Source organism: Fusarium vanettenii (genome assembly GCF_000151355.1).
Source record: "Fusarium vanettenii 77-13-4 chromosome 4 genomic scaffold NECHAsca_3_chr4_2_0, whole genome shotgun sequence".
Taxonomy (NCBI): domain Eukaryota; kingdom Fungi; phylum Ascomycota; class Sordariomycetes; order Hypocreales; family Nectriaceae; genus Fusarium; species Fusarium vanettenii.
Window position 1 is genome coordinate 1,679,123 of NW_003315879.1, and position 19,620 is coordinate 1,698,742.

A 19,620-nucleotide genomic window follows, 5' to 3' on the forward strand; every position below is an offset into this window, starting at 1 on the left:
ACGGGGGACCGAGTCGCTTTGTGGACGATTTCGAGATTTGTATAAAATTCCCGCAACTCAGTAAGCAAGTCGACCAACCCTACACCCCGATTAAGAGTCTTCAGCGAGGTCTCACCGACCTAACAAATACGCAATGGATGCGAGGGCGCTACCGACGAGGAACACGACCGAAGAGACAGGTTTATGCTGGGCGGTCGGAGAGAACCGCACAGGGTTCATTCCCGGCGGCAGGCCAATCACGGCGCCATATCTTGCCGCGGGGCACCACTCAGCCAGAGCCCTGCAAATCGGCTGCAGCTTGTCGTGTGGTGTCAGGAACGCCCCGCGTTTGAGTGGCTCTTGCCTCCAAGCGCACCTGCCCAGACCGCAAACCTGTCCTCCCTTGGCCACCTGTCGCCCACGTGACATCGCGTTTCTGCCTGTCCTTCCTGACACGCCTGGACGCGCGTGTCACGTCACCTTTTCAAGGAGGATCTTTTCTTTGATGTCGGAGTAGCTGGAGATGTTTGTGACCGTTGCCCATTACCTTTTCTTGATTTCTTGTTTTCGTTTGCTTTCATTGTCCTTTGCTTGTCTTGTTGCTCACGATGAAAAGTATACGAGGGTTGATGCACACAACCAGTGTTGAAGCTGCCCATGATCGAAAGACAACATTCGCTACCACATCAATTGTCGGACATAAGAGGAGTTTATCCAACACCGGAGATGATCACAAGCCTCGGCCATCCGCATCTCGGACCGCTGTCCAATTCCAGCGAGCCGTCAGTCTACCCAGTGCACCTCCCAGAATCTCTCCCAGTCGCATCGTGAACCTCGACGAGCGAGTGGGACCCTCTGAATATTCTCAACGGAGATCGATAGCTGCGACTCCTACAGCCTCTCACGACCCCGAGTTGGCTTTGAACCACCCGACATATGGCCTACCGCGGCATTTGGTGGACAATTTTGCGTCTCTTGGCATCAAGCAAATATATCCATGGCAAAAATCTTGTCTCAAGGGACCTGGCCTATTGACAGGAGAAAAAAATCTCGTCTATTGTGCCCCCACCGGTGGCGGCAAGTCGTTGGTTGCTGATGGTGAGTTGAATGCTAGAAATGAAGAGCGGAAATTAAATGATGGCAGTACTTATGCTCAAGAGGATATTGGAAGAAAAGGGCACAAAGGCACTTCTTGTTCTGCCCTATGTGGCTCTCGTTCAGGAGAAAGTTCGATGGCTTCGAAACGTGGTGCAGGGACTGCGGCTTGCCACGGAAACGGTCATTGATGACGATAAGCGCATCTGGCGTCGACGAGCAGACGAAGGGACTGTCCGTGTCGTTGGCTTCTTTGGGGGTGGAAAAGTCCGAGCAACATGGGCAGATTTTGACATTGGTGTCTGTACCCTGGAAAAGGTCAGTCATACCCAGGCCTGCGCTTCCCGGTGGTTAAAAATGGTTAACGGTGATCCAGGCGAATGCACTTGTGAATACCGCAATTGACGATTGCTCCATTACCAAGCTCCGAGCTGTTGTGCTTGACGAGTTGCACATGGTTGATGATGAGCACAGAGGATATCTTCTAGAGCTCGTGGCTAGCAAGTTGCTGAGTCTTGAGCAGCCTATCCAAATTATCGGCATGAGCGCCACACTGCCGGTACGTAACTACATCTCCGACCAATGCAGCTACACTGACACTTCAGGGCAGAATATGGACCTGATGGCTCAGTGGTTGGACGGTCATTGCTATGAAACTCGCTACCGACCTGTTCCTATCGAAGAGCATCTTGTATATGACGGAAACGTCTATCCCGCGGGTTCTACCAGCAGCCTCATAAGGACCGCGGCACAGCTAAATAATCGGCCCACCCAAACGCCGTCGCTCACTAAACCTATTAGGCGGATTGAGCCATCAACGCACAAGGAACTTCGTGATCCGGTTCTCAATGCAGTCGTCACGCTCGCTTGTGAGACTGCAACTTCTGGCTTTGGTGCCCTCGTGTTTGCTGGCAGCCGTGGCATGTGCGAGTCGGATGCTCGATGGATCAGTCGTGCGATGCCTCCTCCAAATGAGCTCAGACCCGAAGTTGTCGATAGGAGAATGGATCTGTTGGGCGAGCTTCGAAGTTTAAATACCGGCATTGACCCAGTGCTGGAGGAGACGGTGCTATATGGAGTCGCATTTCATCGTAAGTTATCGATCTGTTTTCGTTAATGAGCCTTTTTTGCTAACATCATCAGATGTGAGAACCCCAAACAACAAAAAGAGTCAAACCGTTTCTGACAAAACAGGCCGGCCTAACAACTGAAGAGAGGGATCTCATTGCAGCGGGATATGATGATGGTGTTCTTCTCGTCTGTGTCGCCACTTGCAGCCTTGCGGCTGGGATTAATCTGTTAGTTCCCCTCCCTGGCTCCAATGATTCACTAACGGCTCTAGGCCTGCAAGAAGGGTAATTCTTCACAACTGTCGGATGGGGCGCGAGTTTGTTGGGCCGTCCATGCTCAGACAGATGCGAGGGCGCGCTGGAAGGCAAGGCAAGGCGCCTATCGGAGAGACATATTTGTGTTGTCGAGAAAACGACCTTGAACAGGTTGTAGAGCTCATGAATGCCGAGCTGCCCCCAGTCACAAGTTGCCTCAACACCGAAAACCGTCGCATCCAGCGGTAAGTTCTGTGCTTAGATATCCGTGCACCCATTCACTGACAGAAGACAGTGCACTGTTAGAGGTCGTCTCCATCCGCCTAGCAACGAGCCACGAATCCATCCATGACTATTTCTCTAAATCACTGCTGAGCCATACTCATTCAGCTAAATTTGTCAACGAGTGCATCACATCAAGCTTGGAAGAGATAGAGAAACTGGGGTTCGTGGAGCGTGATTCTTTCTCGATGCTTACTGCAACGCAACTTGGCAAAGCCATTGTGGCATCGGCAATTGACCCCGATGACGGCATCTTTGTTCACAAGGAGCTCAGTCGAGCACTTCAGGCGTTTGTCATGGATGGAGAGATGCATGTGCTCTACACATTTACACCAGTCCAGGAATTCGGCATCACGGTAAACTGGCAGGTATTTCGAAATGAGATGGAGGGTCTCGACGAAAGTGGTATGCGGGTACTACGCCTCTTGGGGATCAAGCCCACCACGATCCTTAGACTGTAAGTCATTCCATGGATCCCATACAGCTTCGCATACTAACTATAATGACAAGGGCTCAAGGTGCAACCCTCCGAGAAGTTACGCCGGAAGAGAAACAATTAGCTCGTATTCATCGCCGTTTCTACCTTGCTCTCCAGCTGCGAGACCTATGCAATGAGGTACCAATACACATGGTGGCACGAAAATACGACGTGCCTCGTGGGACTGTCCAGAACCTTTCGCAGACATGTCAAGGCTTCGCTGCGGGGATGATCAAATTTTGCGAACAAATGGGATGGGGGTAGGTGTCTCGCAGACTGAATCAAGCAGCACAACTGACCAAGCCCAGTGTCATGGCCGCAGCCCTGGACCACTTCTCAGACAGGCTTATTGCTGGCGCAAGAGCTGACCTGTTGGCACTGGCCAAGATCCCCTTTATCAAGAGTCGTACAGCGTAAGTGGGCTTCCCCCTTGGGAAGAAGCTGACGTTAACGAGGTACAGCCGTGTATTTTGGGAGAATGGATTTCGAACTGTCGCTACGATCGCCAACGCAGATCCAGCGGAATTGCTCCCCGTGTTAATGCAGGTGAGGAAATCAAATCCAGCTTGGACCGATGATTCAATGCTCAGACTTCTATTCTAACCTTGACTTTGAAACTGGCAGGCCCAGCCAAACAAGATCCGGTTGAAAGGCAAAGACAACGACAAATACGAAGAGAAACTGATGGTCAAGGCAAAGGTGATATCAGATGCCGCCAACAAAATCTGGAGTAAGTGGCCATTCTGCCTGCTTGGCTCTGCAGTGATACTGACTGTTGCACTTTGAAGGGCTCCAGATGCAGGCTGAACTGGAGGAAGAGTAGGCTCCTCTCGGTGGGCCGGTGTCTCTTGGTCTAGAGGTAGGCATGATGGCGATCCTATTGCCTTCCCGCAGCATGTCGATTCTTCCCTTGTTCGCATGAACGAATCAAGATACACTCGATGATGAGATGAATAAACTTTACCAAAGCCCAGGCAACCAATTGTGGGACTTGTTGATTGCGCCGGTCGCGGGCAGAGTCACAGCGAAGGAAGCCAGGCCTCAGGCAAATGGGTCGTTTGGATGCAGCGTGTGATGGCATGCAGCACAGTGGATGGGCCGTGCTGGCAGCTCGGGCGGCGGAATGAGGCGCGGGCCTCAGATGTGCGTGAAGGCTCACGTCACCGAGCATGGATGGAACATCCGACACCGAAAGGAAACCGTTGTACGCGAGACGGAGACGCGATCTTCGGTATTGCAAGTCCCTCGGGACCCAGAGCTGGCCACCTACAGTACAATACCCACGGTATCCAAGACGATTTCTGTCCAGTACATGGATCCTTGGCGAGTGTCAGGACGGGCACACGATGCGGTCAGTAGCCAGGCGGCCACGCCCGGGCTGGCTGCATATTGCCTTTGCGGATCTACCAATGCGGTATGCGCATAAATTGCCTGGTCGCCTTGTACGGGAGCACAAGGTTGTAGGCGTCGGCGCCATACTTGTTCTGCGCAAAACGGCAGATAGAGGTTGGGGGCTGCGCCTCGCCATTGGCAAGTGGCCAAGCACCCACATGTTTGACATGTCGTTGGTTGGTGTGCTCACGGCGCGTGTGTGTGGTTGTGCTGGTGCTGGTGCTGGTGCTGGTGCTGGTGCGCCTTGGTGCGTGTGTGAGAAGGTCTACAGGCAGATACTGCGACTGTACTATTTCTGCTCGGCCAGCGTTCCGGCCGGTTCTTACTTGTAAAGCCTTCTTTCCGCGCTCGCGGTCCCTCACGCGCTCACCTGGATCTGGACTGGATATACCTCCACTTGATTCGATTCATCACCATGGAATCGAATCCCAGGATGGCCCGAGTTACCGAAGCCGGTGGCACGACCGTGACGGTCCATACCCTGGCCGAAGCCATGAGTGCGCCTTCAGGCCCGCCTAATGTCGTCGTGCTTGAGAGAGACTACCAAGAAGATAATGAGAAGAAGGTCCCCAGTGCATCCGAGGATCTCTGGATCAGCTCCGTTGATGGGCGGTATTCGTCCCCGCCTGTGCCAATTCGGGTCGGGCCCTTGAATAATATCCAGACATTCTACGTGTGTCTCTGATCTAGCGGCAGATGTGAAAGAGCAGGCGAGCTAATAAATCCCAGGTTCACAAAGATATACTTATCCAGGCTGAGTGGTTTCGAAAGGCTCTTTGCGGCGAATTCAGGGAAGCTGAGGAACAAGTCATTGACCTGCCGGAAGAGGACCCCGCGATCTTTCACTTCCTTGTCGCTTTCCTATACGAGGGTCGCTTCGAACCTATCCGGCCAGCAGCGAGTGCCTTGGGTGAGCAAAACAGATTCGCCGTTCTTTGGCTGGTGTGGATAAGCTGACGCTATCTCAGAACCAAGGATCGACAAGGGAAAAGGTGTCGAAGTAGCTCCAGAAGCAGCAGAGGCCTCAGACTCAGGTTCGTCTGACAATTCATCCGGCTCAGAACGAAGTTCAGGTAGTCCAGGGCCGGGGTGGAGATATCGTCGCCGACGGCGTGTGCAACTTAGACAAGCCGCCGCGGACCGGAGCCAGGAGAAGCAACCCGGTGTTCATCGACCTGGGTGCGGTTGCCCTCGATGCCTCGCTAGACGGGATTTCGCCATGTGCTGGCACTGCGGTGCTCGTCGTTTTCCTGGTGACAATGGAGGGCATAGAGTCCAAGCTCCTGGGCGACATCCGCCCCCAGCGCCCTACCGACCAGTTCATGCCGGCCCGCCGCCTTTACAAGACCATCCCGTGCGTATACAGGGCGAGGACTTGCGGACATGGCTTCTGGCTTACGAGCTCAACCTTGACGTCTACATATGCGCCAACCGCTTCCTCATGGACGACTTTCGCAAGGCCGTGATGCGCTCATGTGTCGATATGCTAGAGACGGCAGGGGCAGATGCTGCACAGACGGAAGTTCTACAATTGACAAAAAAGCTATACAACGGCGTACCCGAGATCGATCCCTTGCTCAAGATGGTGTTGGCACGAGTGGGTTTCCTCCAGCCCCTGCTGTGGAAACGAGCGCCAGAGGAAACAAGCGAGTTTTTGGTGAGCAACCCAGAGCTAGCTGCTGCGGTACTGAGGGAAACAGTCATGAGGCACGATGCCATCTCAGGGATAGCGGTCTTTCCCTCGATGGAACACACAGGGGAAATGGGGAATACAGCATATGAGAATGAAAGGCAGAATTTGGAGAGGGTGATGCCCTACTATTAGCATGACTGGTTGGGGATAAATAGCAACAGGATTTAAGAGAAGGACTTGGCTTCTTTACGACATAGGTGTTCGGCTCAGGTATCAAGGGGGAAAGACTGTGCCCGGCAGTCAGCGGCGCCGCTGTTTTGTCCAGACCCGTGGGATTTTGTATCTATTAGGTCGCTACATAGATGCATATTGCGATGACTCCCCTCCCTTTCTACATCAGTGGCAGCATATCCCATCTCTAGTCGAGGACGTCGTCCCTCAGGCTAAACAGTTGTTGCAGGACCTCCTCCGACTTGGCCCTCAGGGCGGAGTGATACATGACGTTTGTCTCGAATGTCTTGGCCTTGACCAGTTTGGCCGTGTCTCGAGCGAAATCGTAGTCGACGTACATATCCTCGATATAAGATGCGGCATAGACGGGGACCTTGTTCTGGCCGAGCTTCTCCTGGTCGTATAGCGCAGGCCAGTCGTCACGGTTCGCCAACAGCTCAGCCTCCTCACGCAGGACTTGCAACTCCGGGTATGTCTCAAAGAAGAATGGGAAGATCATCTCGCCCGAGAAATACAACGGGCCTTTTGTCGAGGCAGAGGAGAAGTCTGAGCTGAGCCAGGGGAAGGATTCGAGAGTCTTGCCAACACGGTGAGCTGCCCAGCGAGAAGCCGAGCCAGGACCATCGCAGTAGATGGCCTCGTGGATGATGGCGTAGATGATGTTGGTGTCGAAGGGATTCCAGCCCTCTAGTGGCACCAGGGATGCCCTTGTAAAGAATCCGAACTGATCAAGAGAGGACTTGAGGTGCAAAATAGCCGAATGGACAGTGTCAAACCCCCCATGGCCGCCAAAGGCAAGACCCATTGTCAAGAGGCGAGGAACAGTGAGTGAGCCACCAGAGGGTAGAGGAACGCTTCCATCTTTACCCTCGATGTACTTGGCGATCTGACGAACGGCTTCAACATCCTCGGGGAATTTAGCATAATACTGCTCATTACGCTTCACCACTAGTCGGAACGTCGCCTTGTAGACCTCTTCAGGGCTCTTGCCGACAGGAGCAAGACCACCAGTGAGGAAGACCTCCCTGAGACCATCTGGATGCATGGAGAGGTAAGACAGTGCGACGAAGCCTCCGTACGACTGTCCAAAGATGGACCAGGGCTGCTTTGGCGCCGACCATTTGGCGGTCAGACACTTGCGGACGGCCTCACAGTCACGGACAGTGTTGTCCTGACGCATGAGGCCGAGATACCGCGCCCGGCCCTCAAGACCGCCGGGCACGAGGTTGAGCATCTCAGCACTCACCGGGGTGCTCAATCCGACACCACGGTGGTCGAGCAGGAGGACCTGATACCCCTTTGCCAGGGCGGGGCGGGTGAGAGGATGGTCCTGAGGCTCCCGGTTGCCAAAGCCAGGTCCCCCCTCGAGGTAGACCATGTAAGGCTTTGGCGCATCACCAGAAGTGGTGTTGTCCTCGTCATCCTCAGGTGGGAAGATGGGAGCCTCGTGCTTGCGAACGCGACGGGCAAAGAGCGTGATGGAGGGTCCCTCAAGGTCTGTGTAGTCGAGGGGCACCTGGAAGAACAACTCGGTGACGCTCAGCTGGCCGGGAAGGACATGGGAGGTGCTGCTGATGAGCTTAGCCGGGGGAATGGTGAGGACGTCAGGACCAGGCATGATGGGCGGTGTATTTGAGACGGGTGTTGTTAGTTGAGTTACGCCGAGATAGTTGATGGCGGGGTTTGGCGGATGAAGCTCGCTATCTTGGAGCTGCTGTAGTGGATGCAGGATGTCGGACACGGTGAGACCTCTGCAACAGAGCACTGATCGAGGCTTCTTTTGTACGGCCCTGGAACAGCTACAGCTAATTGACCTGCCCAATGTGATGTGCTGGCAGTGCGCAGTGTTTATCTACAATCTGCAGGTAGTTAACTGCTGTATCAGCGCTGTTTGTGCCCACTCTGGGGAAGCGACCTGCAGCATCACTTGCAGGCTGACTAGGTATCGAGAGGTAGGCCATTTCTGGGTAGCCAACGGGTGAAGGAGTATTTGACGGTACGATAGGAAACATGTTATTCGCTATCAACAACCTGGTTAGATCTGAAAAAGTCGAGTTGCTGCCAGATGGTGGACATGTACAGGGTAGCGATGTTACAATGACCGCTACTACAAGGGTTCAGACAGTCTCCGGGTCGAACCGTCGCTACCTATTCGGAAATCTGACATGAGATGAAAGCAAAGATAGATAACAATCAAACTGAGGCATCATACTATACTGACACCTGCTCATGCGTCCCTTTACTCGACAAGGTCACGTTTCCTGACAAGTGACTGACTGATGAGCGTCCCTCGGCTCGGAGTATTAGGCGCCCACTTTCACCTCCACAATCCGACCAGCATTGGAGATTCGGCTTAGGAAGGCTCCGAGACACGGAGATGGATCTGATAATCGCGTGTTTTCTGCCGCCGGTACATACAGTAGGTGTATGTACGCAGTCTCAGACATTTCTACTTTCCTGTCAGGTGTCAGTCACATGAACAATGCATGAACACACGACCGGGAAACAGGGTCGCATATACTTTTAAGCCGCATCTTTTTTCTTTCGCCGATTCAACAACGGGAGATCTGACTTGAGATCCGAGTCGATTCGGAGCTAAAAAAAAATCCCCTTTTAAACCAGCCCCCCTCCTTCCTCGCCCCGGGCTTCAAAGAATTGGAAAGAGGTCGCCGTCCAGTGCTACCTTCCTTTCCATTTTAGGTCCCCACAGCAACAACCAAGCCAATCACCGCAAAGCTTCCCCACTCCGCCCTGGCACTTCGCTCGCCTGCTTCTTCGGTGCCTTTTTTCAAGCCTGGCAAATCTCTTTCCCTTTTCTTCCCCTTCAAAAACTTGGCTTTTTTTCTTCTCTTCCCTTTTAATACTTCTTCTTTTTCCTTCTTCTTCTCCTCATCCATCGCGGCCAAAGGGCATGGAGTATCTTCACCTCGCGCACACGCTGGCAGATGCTTTCAACGCCCTCGCCGATGAGGTTCAGACATTGACTGATCGCAAGACTGTCCTGGAGCACAAGCTGCGCTTCGCCCATGAACAGGTGAGTCCGACTTTTTAGCGGCTCCTCCACTCTTTCCGGGGGGAGCTCTACAACGCATACACACACACACGCACGCACGCACGCGCTGGGGTAGCCGCCTCGGTTGATTTCAAAGCAAATCCTCTGCCCATTATGCGCATGCCTGCCTACCCAAGCCGCTCTATGCGCACGCAATCCGGCTTTTCCCTGTTGTCCTTCCCTACCCAGTCCGAACAGTTTCTGGAGATCGCTCGGCGATACCGGAGCTGTCGGCACCCCCCCCAGTCAGCATGATGAGATATCATTAGCTCTAGATCAAGAGCAGCTCCCAGTTGCCGAGATTGACACCTTTACCAACTCTGACCTGACATCAACTCCTTCTTTTCTACATCGCACTTCATCTCACCTTTCAATGTCCTCATTGCTGACTCGAGACCAAAAAAAGTTCCAGTACCTGGCAGACAAATATGCCCCGGCGGCGCCAGAGATAGCCGATACCCTGGCTAAGCTCCAGATCCCTCCATATAATCCTCTTGATAATTCGTTGCCTGTACCGCTACCACGGTCATACAACCCCGGCTCTCAACATCAGATTGCCCTCGTTATCCGCGACGGACGTCGAGTTGCCAACCAGCTTGCCTCGCTGGGCGACGCGAGCAAGACCACGGGGTCTAGCAGAGAAGCCTCGTCTCAGGCGTCGGACGTCGCTACATCCATGTCGACGGCGTTAGAACAAGACTTCACGGTCCAGGGAAAGAAGGGTCATCTCCAATGCCCGTTTTCCAAGCCGGCCACGGCGAGCGGCTCTGGGGACCAAGATGAGGGCGTGCAAGACACTACGCCGCACCATTCTATGGACCCCATCTGCGCAGCCATGTACGCAGAGTCCACGTCTCAACAAGCCCGTACCAATGGCTCGTCGACGGGCAAATGCCCCATCCGCTACATGGACAAACACTCGCCAGCCGAGATTGCCCATTATGTTGAGACGCACAAGCATGAACTCCCTCGCAGCCATGAAATTTGCCTCCGCCGATACCAGCGTGACGAAGATCAGATCAAGAAAATAGACTCTAAATATGGCGACATCGTGAGCATGATTGAGGGACTGGGCCAACTTCATCAGCCCATGCTACCCGAGGCGGAGGATGACCCGACGAGACCGAGTGATGTGGCACAACCTTCAAATGAAAGAGTCGAGAATTGGGCTCAGGCCGTCAGTGTGAACTCGGATCCAAATGATGCTCGAGAACCGACCCACGAGGACGGCGACCGACAGGGCCACTTTGATCGACCGTTTAGGGAAGTGCGCGTAGGAGAGTCTCCGAACCGGCCATGGGGAATATCAGTTCCACCCTACGATCCCTCTACGCAAGATGACAACCATCCGCTCTCTCCGCCGCCCGCACCCGTCCGCATGCCGAGTCCGATCCCGAGTGTAAGGAGCGCTCGAACACCGACAAAGAATACGCCTGGGAAATGCCCATTTGACCACACGAAATTTACCGCGCTAGGTGGAATGCCCCCATCAATGAAGCATGACCCACCCGTGTCCGTTACGCTCGAAAATGCCGAGCCATCACGATCGTTTTCGCCCGTCAAGGAGACGGCGCCTCCTCCTGAACCCACAAGACCACCACAACCTGCCTTTATCAACCCCGACATGACCAAGGGGACGGGCAATTTGCCTCAGATGATTTTTACGGGGCCTGTGTTTATTGGATATCCAATGGACCAGGCTATACAATTCATGAACCAATATCGGGGGAGCCAGTAAACTCTCCATGTTAATACCTGCTTTTCTGTTTGCGATTTTGCGTCTTGACAAGAATGCATAAGCGACGGCGTTTTGGGAAATAGTTTTGAGAAATTCGAGTCTTGGTCAAGGGATGGGAGCGTTGATATTTGCTTGCAGTTGTCTGCAGCTTGAAGAGAGCAGCTAGCACATTATTACACTTTGACGAAATGATATCCAAATTGATTTGCCGCAACATGACATGGGCGAACAATGAAAGCCCTCGGTTGATTTTCTCTGCTCGTATCTCGTCCGCTTCTATCAAGTTTTATTTGTTCGAGTGCTCATCCAGTCATGCATGCATGGCTTCCTTGGTCTAACATAGTTAACAAACATCCATGTCCAGAACGCCATCTAACCCATGAACATTGACGCCCGTCTTTCCTTGAATAATTCCCATCATTACCGCCCCTCTATCTGGCCAGTCCATTCATTGTCCTGTCTCCCAAGTAGATAATGCCATCTTCAAGTCTAATCCCTTCTCTTGCTCGACTCCTCATCGTCGTCGTCATCGTGGTACCCATTCTCCAAGCCATCCCTCTCCCACAGCGAAATGTCATCGTCAGACATGAGCACAGCCGCGTCCTCTGGGTCCATCAGAGGAGAGTTGTCCGAATCAAGGTACCCGGCCTCACCCTCCTCGGTGGTGGCTAGGGCAGCGGGATCCAGGCCTTCCTCGCGGGCGAGCTCGGCGGCCCGGGCCATGGTGCGACGGTAGATGACGAGGCCGACAACGAGACCTACGGTGGCGCCAATCAACATGCTCAGGTAGTTGATGGCCTTGTCGCCGGCTGTCATGGTGTCGCCCTTTTCGGCGAGGAGGGCGATACGGCTGCCGATGAAGACGTGGACGAGCAGCTTAGGGCTGTAGAGGTCAGCAAGATGTTTTTACTACGTGTAGAGTAGTAACATACCTCGACAATGCGGTCGAGAGGGTAAAACTCAGCGGGGTGATGCTGGGAATGGTGGCCAAGAAGCCATTGCTCAAGCTAAACGGCAGTGGGCAAAAGCGGATGGCTGTGAGGTACCAGATACCCTCCTGGCGCAGCACCTGGCCCAGGGCGATGAAGCGATGATCCCGACCAACCATTCGGTCGACATAGCCGCTGAGGACAGTCCTGCTAGCAAGGAAGGCACACAGAGCGCCGAGAGTGCAGCCAGATGCCACGATAGGCCATCCCCACGGGAACCCGTAGACATAACCTGCGATGGTGCTCGCAGTCGAGTAACCCATAACGGGCGGGAACGACGTGACAAAGACGAGCAAAAAGGCCAGTATCCAACCACCAGGAAGAGCGCGCCACTTCTCAGCGACAGGATCGAGCCATTTGAAGAAGGCGTGCGAAAAGATGATGGCCAAGACGCCCAGGACAGCGATAACCACAGCGCCGAGAGCGGCGAGGAGCCGCTGCAGGGGCGACATGCGGAGGTAGACCTTGAGGGTCTGCTCGCCGAGGAGGTTCACCGACGCCCAGATGCGTCGCGCAAAGCCAGGGCTGGCTCCGGCGACGACGCTGCTTCTCCTCCGGCGCATGAGGGGGTTCGAGAGGCGACGAGTGTGCGAGGTTGAATCGGTGGCCCAGGGAGGACGGTTCGGCGAGGGTGACGGGGTACTGCGGTCCGGCGAGAGGGCCAGGGCCTGGGCGGTGGAATGATAGTCGGCCGGCATTCTTTCTCTTTTCTTCTCAGCGAGGAGGGGAGTTAAGGGTTTTTAGTATGTAAGGTCAAGGTGTTTGCGCGCGCGAGGGGCTATGCAGCCATGTCTTTGAGTGTAGTATGGGAGATGAGATCCGGAACGCGCGGAAATGGGATGTTCAAGGGAGGAGTCTTGAGTGGCGCGATTGAAGGTTTTGAGGGAGGAATAGAGTCGTAGGTGAATAAAAGAGTTGATCGATAGTGTTAGCAGCGATGATTGACAGATGTACAGCACTTGATGAAGCCAAAGTGATGTATGCGCATCGTGGGACGTGGTTAAATCTGAAGCTGTTGTTCGTTTTAGATGACGTTGCTAGTGTCAGCATTTCGGCCCCACTCTCTCCGGCTTGTCCAGACTAGGTAGGTGTAGGTATTCATCTGAAAACACATCAGAGTACAGTAGGTATTGTAGAACATCGTCTTATTTTACTGCTTTACTTCTTTCTTTCTATCCTGCCTCGCGTCATCTTGTCATCGACGTCCGCTTGGCCCCTTGGGCGGGTCGCGCACCAGAAGCCTGACCTTGCCGTCGCCAATCTCTACGCCCTGGCTCAGTATGTCCACCTCTTCCTCCTTGTCATCCGAGCCGGAGCCGTCCTTGGAAAGCGACTTGTCCCAGCTACGAGCGTCGATGCCTAGGATCCCTCCCATGTTGTTGCGGTCTCCAGGCACCGAGAACTCCCGGTACGCGTACCTCCACTCGTTGAGAAAGTTGCGGATAGCCCTGCCCACCTTGTCCTTGCCATTCTTGCTGTGGTGTCCAGATCCAGTGATGGCGTAGATGGGCCGGGACTCCCTGCCGTTCTCCATGAGAACCTTCTCCAGGTATTCAACCGCCTCCTCGGGATGTAGACCGTGAAGGTCCACATAGAGCTCCAGCCCGCTCGTGTTGCCCTTGTTGCGCTCTTCATACAGCTCTCTAGCAGCCTCACGATGCGCCTTTCGCATGAGATCATTCTCGCTCTGTCCACGAAGGCTCAGGGCCTTGGCAGCTCTGGCGTCATTACGGTTCCAGGCTTGTGCGGCGCTGTCGCATCAAGTTAGCCTATATATCTTCAACATGATTCAGATCATTGAAACACAAACCTTTGTAGGAACTTGTTGCGAAGGCCGCCGTGCTTGATAGCTTCCTGGCGAGCCTTCAGATACGCCTTATTGGCCCGTTCGCCCGTTTCCAGCCAGGGGATGTGCTTGGGGTTGGGAATTGCCTGGGCCGCGGCACTATTCTCCCCGTTTCGCGTTGACGGGGCGTTGCCGTTCCGCATTCCTCTCTTAGACTCGGGTCGGGGCGATCCTGGACTGGGGGAGGGCGACATCTTGACAATATCAGCCAGCGAGCTCAGCGTCATGTTCTCCTTGTGCCCGTGGCCATGGCCGCCACGCTTCCCATGGTGCTTTTTGCCTTGCTTGATAGAAGCAGACCCCAATGAGGGGAAAGCGTCATTGTCGTCAAGGGCGGGTGCAGAGGCATCCGACTCTCTAGTCTGATGCCGACTGCCAGGACGAGACCGCGCCCGAGGGCTGGAAGTGCCATGCAGATGCTTCAATCCAGGCGGAGGCGTAATGCCAACAGCGGGAAAGTTGTTGCCTCCAGCGAATCCACCAAGGTGATCAGGAGTCCCGGGGCGGAGCGATGGGAACGAGTTGAGATCCTGTAGCTGCAAGTTCCCTTGCTTTGACGGCGGGGTGTTGGCTCCATCGAGCGCAAGCTTGTTCATCAGTTTCGCAGGATCATGCGAGAAGATGCAAGTCTCTCCAGCCAGGCAGTTGCCCATGACCCAATATCTGCAAGCGGCGTTAGAACTGACAACACACGGTTCACGGCACAAAGACTTACTTGCAGAGATGGTTGCTGAGGTCATGACTGAAGCGGCAATCTGCACGCAGACATTGACCTGTCGACATGTAGAACTTGCAGATGACCCCAGACTTTTGTTGGCCAAGAGGAGTAGTTGGGCGGCCTTCGACCGACTTTCCGATCAATACGTTCTTGGGTTCCTCCAACGGGACTCCGCCAGACTGAGCATTCTCTTGAGCCTGGCTCTCCATGAAGGAGACGATGGTGGCGCTGAGGTCATAGCCGTGGAGTGCTAGAGCAGCCTCAATCTCGTCGTCTGTCTTGGCCTGTCCAAGAATGGAGCGCAACATGTCATATGGAGACATATCGGCTGATTGCGCCGACATGGACGAGAATTCTGGTGCCGCAGCGTTGAGCCCGCTGGAGACGACACTTGATGCGCCGACAGACGAAGTCACGCTGACTGCGTCATCGTTGACAAGCCACTCAACGTTTTCGGCCTGATAGTCTCCCAGAATCTCAGTTGCGGGGGTTGGATCACTGGCAAACTCGTATGCGTTCAGGTTGGGGCTATGGGGGATCACAGGAGTCGCGAGAGCCAGGCGAGGCGAGGCGCGCGGTGATGAGAAGGGCGAGGCTGTCGAGGACTTGGCCCTGCCAAAAGTGGAGGGGACAAAGCCCGGAGGAGCAAGCGGGCTCACGGCGAGTCTTGGAGATCCAGAAAGAGGAGTGGGCGAACCGCGCCAGGAGGCCGGAGAAGGACGTCGCAAGATGGTCTGCCTTATTGGAGGCGGCGAGGTGGAAGTTCCTCCTCCGTCGCGATAGCGCCATAGGGCGTCTAATATGGCGTTGTCGAGCGAGACGCCGGTAAGGGACGTCTCCTTGCGGAAGAGCTCCTCAAGCCTGTCTGTCTTGTCCTCATCCTCCAGTGTCAAATCCTGCAGGATGGGCAGGCACATCTCGTAGTGCTCGTCCGAGACCATGGTTGCGGCGCGTTTCCCCTGAGCGTAGGCCAAATGTAAAGTGTAATACGGGGGTAGAGGGTGTTGCAGCTATAGCTCTAGTCGGAACGGGTCTCGCGAGATGGCGCAACGGGACGAGCAGTGATTTGGAGCTAAGGCGGCAGCTGGAAGCGGTCGAATATGGTTTTCAGGCGGGATGGTTTCGCGTTGGAGCAAGCAAGAACAAAGAAAGGGAGAGAGGCTGTCACGGTCTATGGTCAGCCTAGCTGGACGGGCAGATGATGAGTGGCCGCCCCCGGGGAACGCGGCAACGCGGAGAAGCAGAAGGGACAGGACAGATAGTGGAGGGAGATGGGACAAAGGAGGTCGGATGGAGCATGCTGTTGACGCGGGAGGGCACTTACAGATTAAAAATAAGAGACAAGAAAGAAACGAGAATGAAAAGAAGGAGAATCGCAGATGAGACACAACGAAGTGAAAGCAAAAGAAGCGCACGCGCAACAAGAAGTTATAACAACGGGAAAAGGAGGAGGAGATGAGTTTAGATGGACGACGCCCAGAAGGTCAATGGTCGCCCGGGGGGTGGGGGGGGGAGGAAGCGGCCCCAGCTGCACCTTCTTACCTGTCCGTACTTTAGTACTGAAGGCACTGAGCTGTAGGGGGCATGAATCAATTACAGAGGACGGGCAGGGGCGCTAGTAGCGGGAGGATCCCACTGGACTTGTCTCGCCGGTTGGAGCTGGAGGCACGGAGCGGATGGAACAAGGGGCTGGATCTGCTTCAGTTGGCGTTTCGAGATTGTAGGTCCTGAGCTCTCTCGGTGGCGGCCATCCTTCTATTTCTATTTCTATTCCATGACAGCTTTCATTGCTCACAGACAAACAAGTCTTCTTAATCCCTTCTTCGTGAGGCGGAATCAGGGACATCCATTCATTGTCAAGGCGCACGTGTCTCCAGAGCTTGGTGGTACCGCGTACTAGTCTAAATGAGCAAACCCTCGACGGCAGCCCATGTCATATCGCCCGCCCCCCGATCCAATGCGATGGATGTCTTGGTTCAGGTCTTGTTTAAGCAAGGCGGGAACTGTCCGTCCCAGGCTGCAAGCTGAAAAAAGAGTCGTCATTGACCCAGGTACGAGCCTGAAAACTTTACCCAAGTGTCACAGTTAATCACGACCACCTTTCAGGAGACGACCAAACAATCTCAAGCCTCCTAATTACGGAACACCAAGGGTCCAACTCCAGCGGGGGGAGCCTATTCAAACCAACTCAGCACACGGGCCATCGGATACGGTCTATTTAGAGCCTTCTCTCCCTGACGCCCCTGGCTCTTGTCCCTGGCCAGAAGAGCAAGCGAAGGGGAGAGCAAGCAATGCGAGTTTCAATTCGGCCGCTCATCATAGAGCCAATGCCGAGTGGACAGCATGGCCTGTACTCTGTCTGTCTGTCTGTCTCCCTCACGACTGGAGCTCTGCCGTGGGTGATTCCTAGTCGCTGGGCGTTGAGGCAATCAGCTGCTTCAGCTTGAACGAGCTCCCTCTGTTGGTTCCTATTGGACGAAGATGACACCCTCTCCACCAGCCTCCAATTGGCGCAGACATGCTCGACTAGGTAGCTGAAGGTGTTAATCTTTCAAATCCACACTTACTGAGGGAGTTGGTGATTCAGGTCTCTTTGTTGTTTCCACAGAGATACACTGTCGAGGCTTCTTTGGACGGGCAACAGTTGAGTTGCCCGGGTTTCTTTCAAACCAAAGTAAATCTGCTATCTCCCCCTCTTTTTCAAGTTTCGCCTCGAAACAACTCGGTGTGTCTATCCGATCAATCATGTCATAGCCCCGTTTGACGTCGACTGATAGTGGGTTTCTACAGCCTCATCATCCCTGAGATGCTTTCAACATCTCGCAACGCAACAGCCACTGTGATTATGTGCAGCGGTTGATAATGCCTTGTCTTATCTAATCTCATGCTGTGCATATTTACTCGTCTATGTCGATCTAGTCTCGCGTTGCCCTTACTCGGGTCATCTATCAAGAACCCACATACAACTGCCGTCTCACGTAAAGATGTCGTTTCAGGGTATCTCGTCATCGTCGTCTCCTCCAAAACCAAAGCTGAAGCCGCCTCCGCCCCCTTGCTGCTCATCTTCGGTTCCACCAACAGCAGCATCCCACTTGCGCTTCTTCCCGCTCTTTCTATCGGCCAGGTCCAACGCCCTCTCCAGGACATCTGGGTAGCTGGTCTTCATTCGCTCTGAGAAGAGTCCAAAGGGATCTCTAACGTTGTCATCGAAACCACTGACCTGGTCTGCCTTGTCCCTTAGGAACGAGATGACTTCTGACACTAGGTTCAAGCTTGGTGACTGAGGGACAAAGTTTTGGGTTAGGGCAATGCCGCTCTCGAGGTTGACCACCAGGTGCCACCATCCACTTGGCACATGCAGGATTTCGCCTGTACCGCAGATACCCTCGATACACTCAGGGAGCTGCCGTGCCTCTTCGTGGAAAGTGAGAAGCCACTCGGCGATGCTGAGCGGGCTTGTCACTTCGCTGCTATCCTGGGAAACGTATACTCCAGGAACCTGGGTCGTGGGAGGGAACATGATCCAGTATTTGGCTCCCTGAATCACAGCGTTCCAGGCACTCGTCGCGTTGGGGTCCTTGTGAAAGGTCGAGCCGCTTCTCTCAGGTCCAATGATTAGCCAACGATGAGCAGGCCGTTCATCACCGAGAACCTCGAACAGGTCAGGACCGAAACAGTCTGGTCTCCAGTATGCAGCGTCTGGCTTATCACGGCCAACCGTAATGCCCATCTTTTCCGCAAACTTGCGATCAAACAAGTATAGAGGGCTCTCGTCCTTGTTGTTCTTCATATAGTTGCAGTAGGTTGTGAATGGCCAGTCGACGGCCTCGGCACGGAACTCGACCTGGGCATACTTTTCGAGCAACGAATCGATAGTCCATTCCGAACACACTGGCCATTCCTGGATACATTTCGTAAGGATGAACGGCTGCTCAGTCCATTTCTCAGCATACTGCTCGTATGTCAAGTTGTCGAATCGACGGATTTGGTTTGCCTTGGGAATGTTGGAGGAGAACTGAGAGAGAGCCACATGACTGCAAGCAAATGGTCGATGTAGGACATCCGAGAAGACGTTGCTGCAGTCAATCTTGATCTTCTCGTCACCAGGGAATCCGAGAACTGTTGACCTCCACGATCCTTGCCATCGAATGTCTTTGCCGTCTTTGGGTGGTGACCTATGTCCGGCTTAGCCGTTGCTCCCAGATAGATACCTCAGGCCTATGAAAAACATGACACGGGGGCATCCTTGTCATGAGTCAGAAAGCCAGAGTCAAAAGTACTCACTGCAGGAAAAGAGGCTTCCATAACTCGTCTGAGTGGCAAAAGGCGTAGAAAAACTTGCACGTGTGGCCAAGTTTCAAGAGGGCTGAGGCGTCAAAATGCTCCAAGACCAGCATGATAACCTCGTCTGGGAGGAAGCCCCACGCACCGACTGAGCGTCGAGCATTGCGACCCGTGAAGAGATACTGGTTGCCCAGGGGCTTGAGTCCTAGGGGATGCGGAGGAATTGAGTCAGAGTGAGATTGTGACTCGAAAGAGTCATTGGTCCTGTCACAGAGGGCGCTGTGGCCATTCTGAGCAACGGCCGAGGGCATGATGGGTGGTGATTTGGTGTTGGCAATGGACCAAAATTGCCGGCCTCGAGAAACAGCTCAGCTCGCAAGATGAAATGAAGAAACAAGATTAAGAAAAAAAACGAGCAGCCGAGAATACAGGGGGTCTAACAAGGCTGGCAAGCGGAGCGATGAACAAGAGGTAAGTAGGTATGATACGATTTACAACAAAGCGCAGCGATGTACCAGATGCAGCAGATTTTAGTGCGTAGGGCGAAGGAGAGGGAGGAAAAATCGGCTGAGGATTGA

At 54.0% G+C, this 19,620-nt stretch overlaps 7 protein-coding genes across 7 annotated transcripts; 3 read left to right on the plus strand and 4 right to left on the minus strand.

Annotated features, from left to right (window-relative positions):
- Nucleotides 1-587: 587 nt before the first annotated feature.
- NECHADRAFT_38935 (uncharacterized protein) lies at nucleotides 588-3,982 on the plus strand (the record flags this gene model as incomplete). Its single annotated transcript, XM_003051671.1, has 12 exons — nucleotides 588-1,077; nucleotides 1,124-1,374; nucleotides 1,451-1,633; nucleotides 1,685-2,169; nucleotides 2,290-2,322; nucleotides 2,417-2,644; nucleotides 2,695-3,138; nucleotides 3,192-3,419; nucleotides 3,468-3,572; nucleotides 3,621-3,705; nucleotides 3,784-3,889; nucleotides 3,948-3,982. The coding sequence occupies 12 exons, from the start codon at nucleotides 588-590 to the stop codon at nucleotides 3,980-3,982; spliced, it is 2,673 nt and encodes an 890-aa protein (XP_003051717.1).
- Nucleotides 3,983-4,416: 434 nt separating this feature from the next.
- NECHADRAFT_100078 (uncharacterized protein) lies at nucleotides 4,417-6,577 on the plus strand. The gene is made up of 4 exons (XM_003051672.1): nucleotides 4,417-5,224; nucleotides 5,305-5,461; nucleotides 5,520-5,585; nucleotides 5,629-6,577. The coding sequence occupies exons 1-4, from the start codon at nucleotides 4,967-4,969 to the stop codon at nucleotides 6,015-6,017; spliced, it is 870 nt and encodes a 289-aa protein (XP_003051718.1). The 5' UTR covers nucleotides 4,417-4,966; the 3' UTR covers nucleotides 6,018-6,577.
- Nucleotides 6,578-6,602: 25 nt separating this feature from the next.
- On the minus strand, nucleotides 6,603-8,033 carry NECHADRAFT_92718 (uncharacterized protein; the record flags this gene model as incomplete). Its single annotated transcript, XM_003052114.1, has 1 exon — nucleotides 6,603-8,033. One exon carries the CDS (start codon nucleotides 8,031-8,033, stop codon nucleotides 6,603-6,605), a length of 1,431 nt encoding a protein of 476 aa, XP_003052160.1.
- A 1,293-nt stretch (nucleotides 8,034-9,326) lies between these two features.
- On the plus strand, nucleotides 9,327-11,205 carry NECHADRAFT_79066 (uncharacterized protein; the record flags this gene model as incomplete). Its single annotated transcript, XM_003051673.1, has 2 exons — nucleotides 9,327-9,449; nucleotides 9,880-11,205. 2 exons carry the CDS (start codon nucleotides 9,327-9,329, stop codon nucleotides 11,203-11,205), a joined length of 1,449 nt encoding a protein of 482 aa, XP_003051719.1.
- A 270-nt stretch (nucleotides 11,206-11,475) lies between these two features.
- NECHADRAFT_100079 (uncharacterized protein) lies at nucleotides 11,476-12,892 on the minus strand (the record flags this gene model as incomplete). The annotated part of the gene is made up of 2 exons (XM_003052115.1): nucleotides 11,476-12,088; nucleotides 12,138-12,892. 2 exons carry the CDS (start codon nucleotides 12,890-12,892, stop codon nucleotides 11,695-11,697), a joined length of 1,149 nt encoding a protein of 382 aa, XP_003052161.1. The 3' UTR covers nucleotides 11,476-11,694.
- Nucleotides 12,893-13,352: 460 nt separating this feature from the next.
- On the minus strand, nucleotides 13,353-15,699 carry NECHADRAFT_92720 (uncharacterized protein; the record flags this gene model as incomplete). Its single annotated transcript, XM_003052116.1, has 4 exons — nucleotides 13,353-13,385; nucleotides 13,429-13,945; nucleotides 14,005-14,703; nucleotides 14,756-15,699. The coding sequence occupies 4 exons, from the start codon at nucleotides 15,697-15,699 to the stop codon at nucleotides 13,353-13,355; spliced, it is 2,193 nt and encodes a 730-aa protein (XP_003052162.1).
- Nucleotides 15,700-17,750: 2,051 nt separating this feature from the next.
- On the minus strand, nucleotides 17,751-19,353 carry NECHADRAFT_39091 (uncharacterized protein; the record flags this gene model as incomplete). Its single annotated transcript, XM_003052117.1, has 2 exons — nucleotides 17,751-18,933; nucleotides 19,043-19,353. The coding sequence occupies 2 exons, from the start codon at nucleotides 19,351-19,353 to the stop codon at nucleotides 17,751-17,753; spliced, it is 1,494 nt and encodes a 497-aa protein (XP_003052163.1).
- Between the last annotated feature and the right edge of the window lie 267 nt (nucleotides 19,354-19,620).

Bases quoted from the DNA above. Each gene is read 5' to 3' on its own strand.
- NECHADRAFT_100078 (XM_003051672.1), top strand. From the start codon at position 4,967: ATGGAATCGAATCCCAGGATGGCCCGAGTTACCGAAGCCGGTGGCACG. The intron at 5,225-5,304 runs GTGTGTCTCTGA...ATACTTATCCAG, and splicing joins ATAATATCCAGACATTCTAC to GCTGAGTGGTTTCGAAAGGC. The intron at 5,586-5,628 runs GTTCGTCTGACA...AAGTTCAGGTAG, and splicing joins AGCAGAGGCCTCAGACTCAG to TCCAGGGCCGGGGTGGAGAT.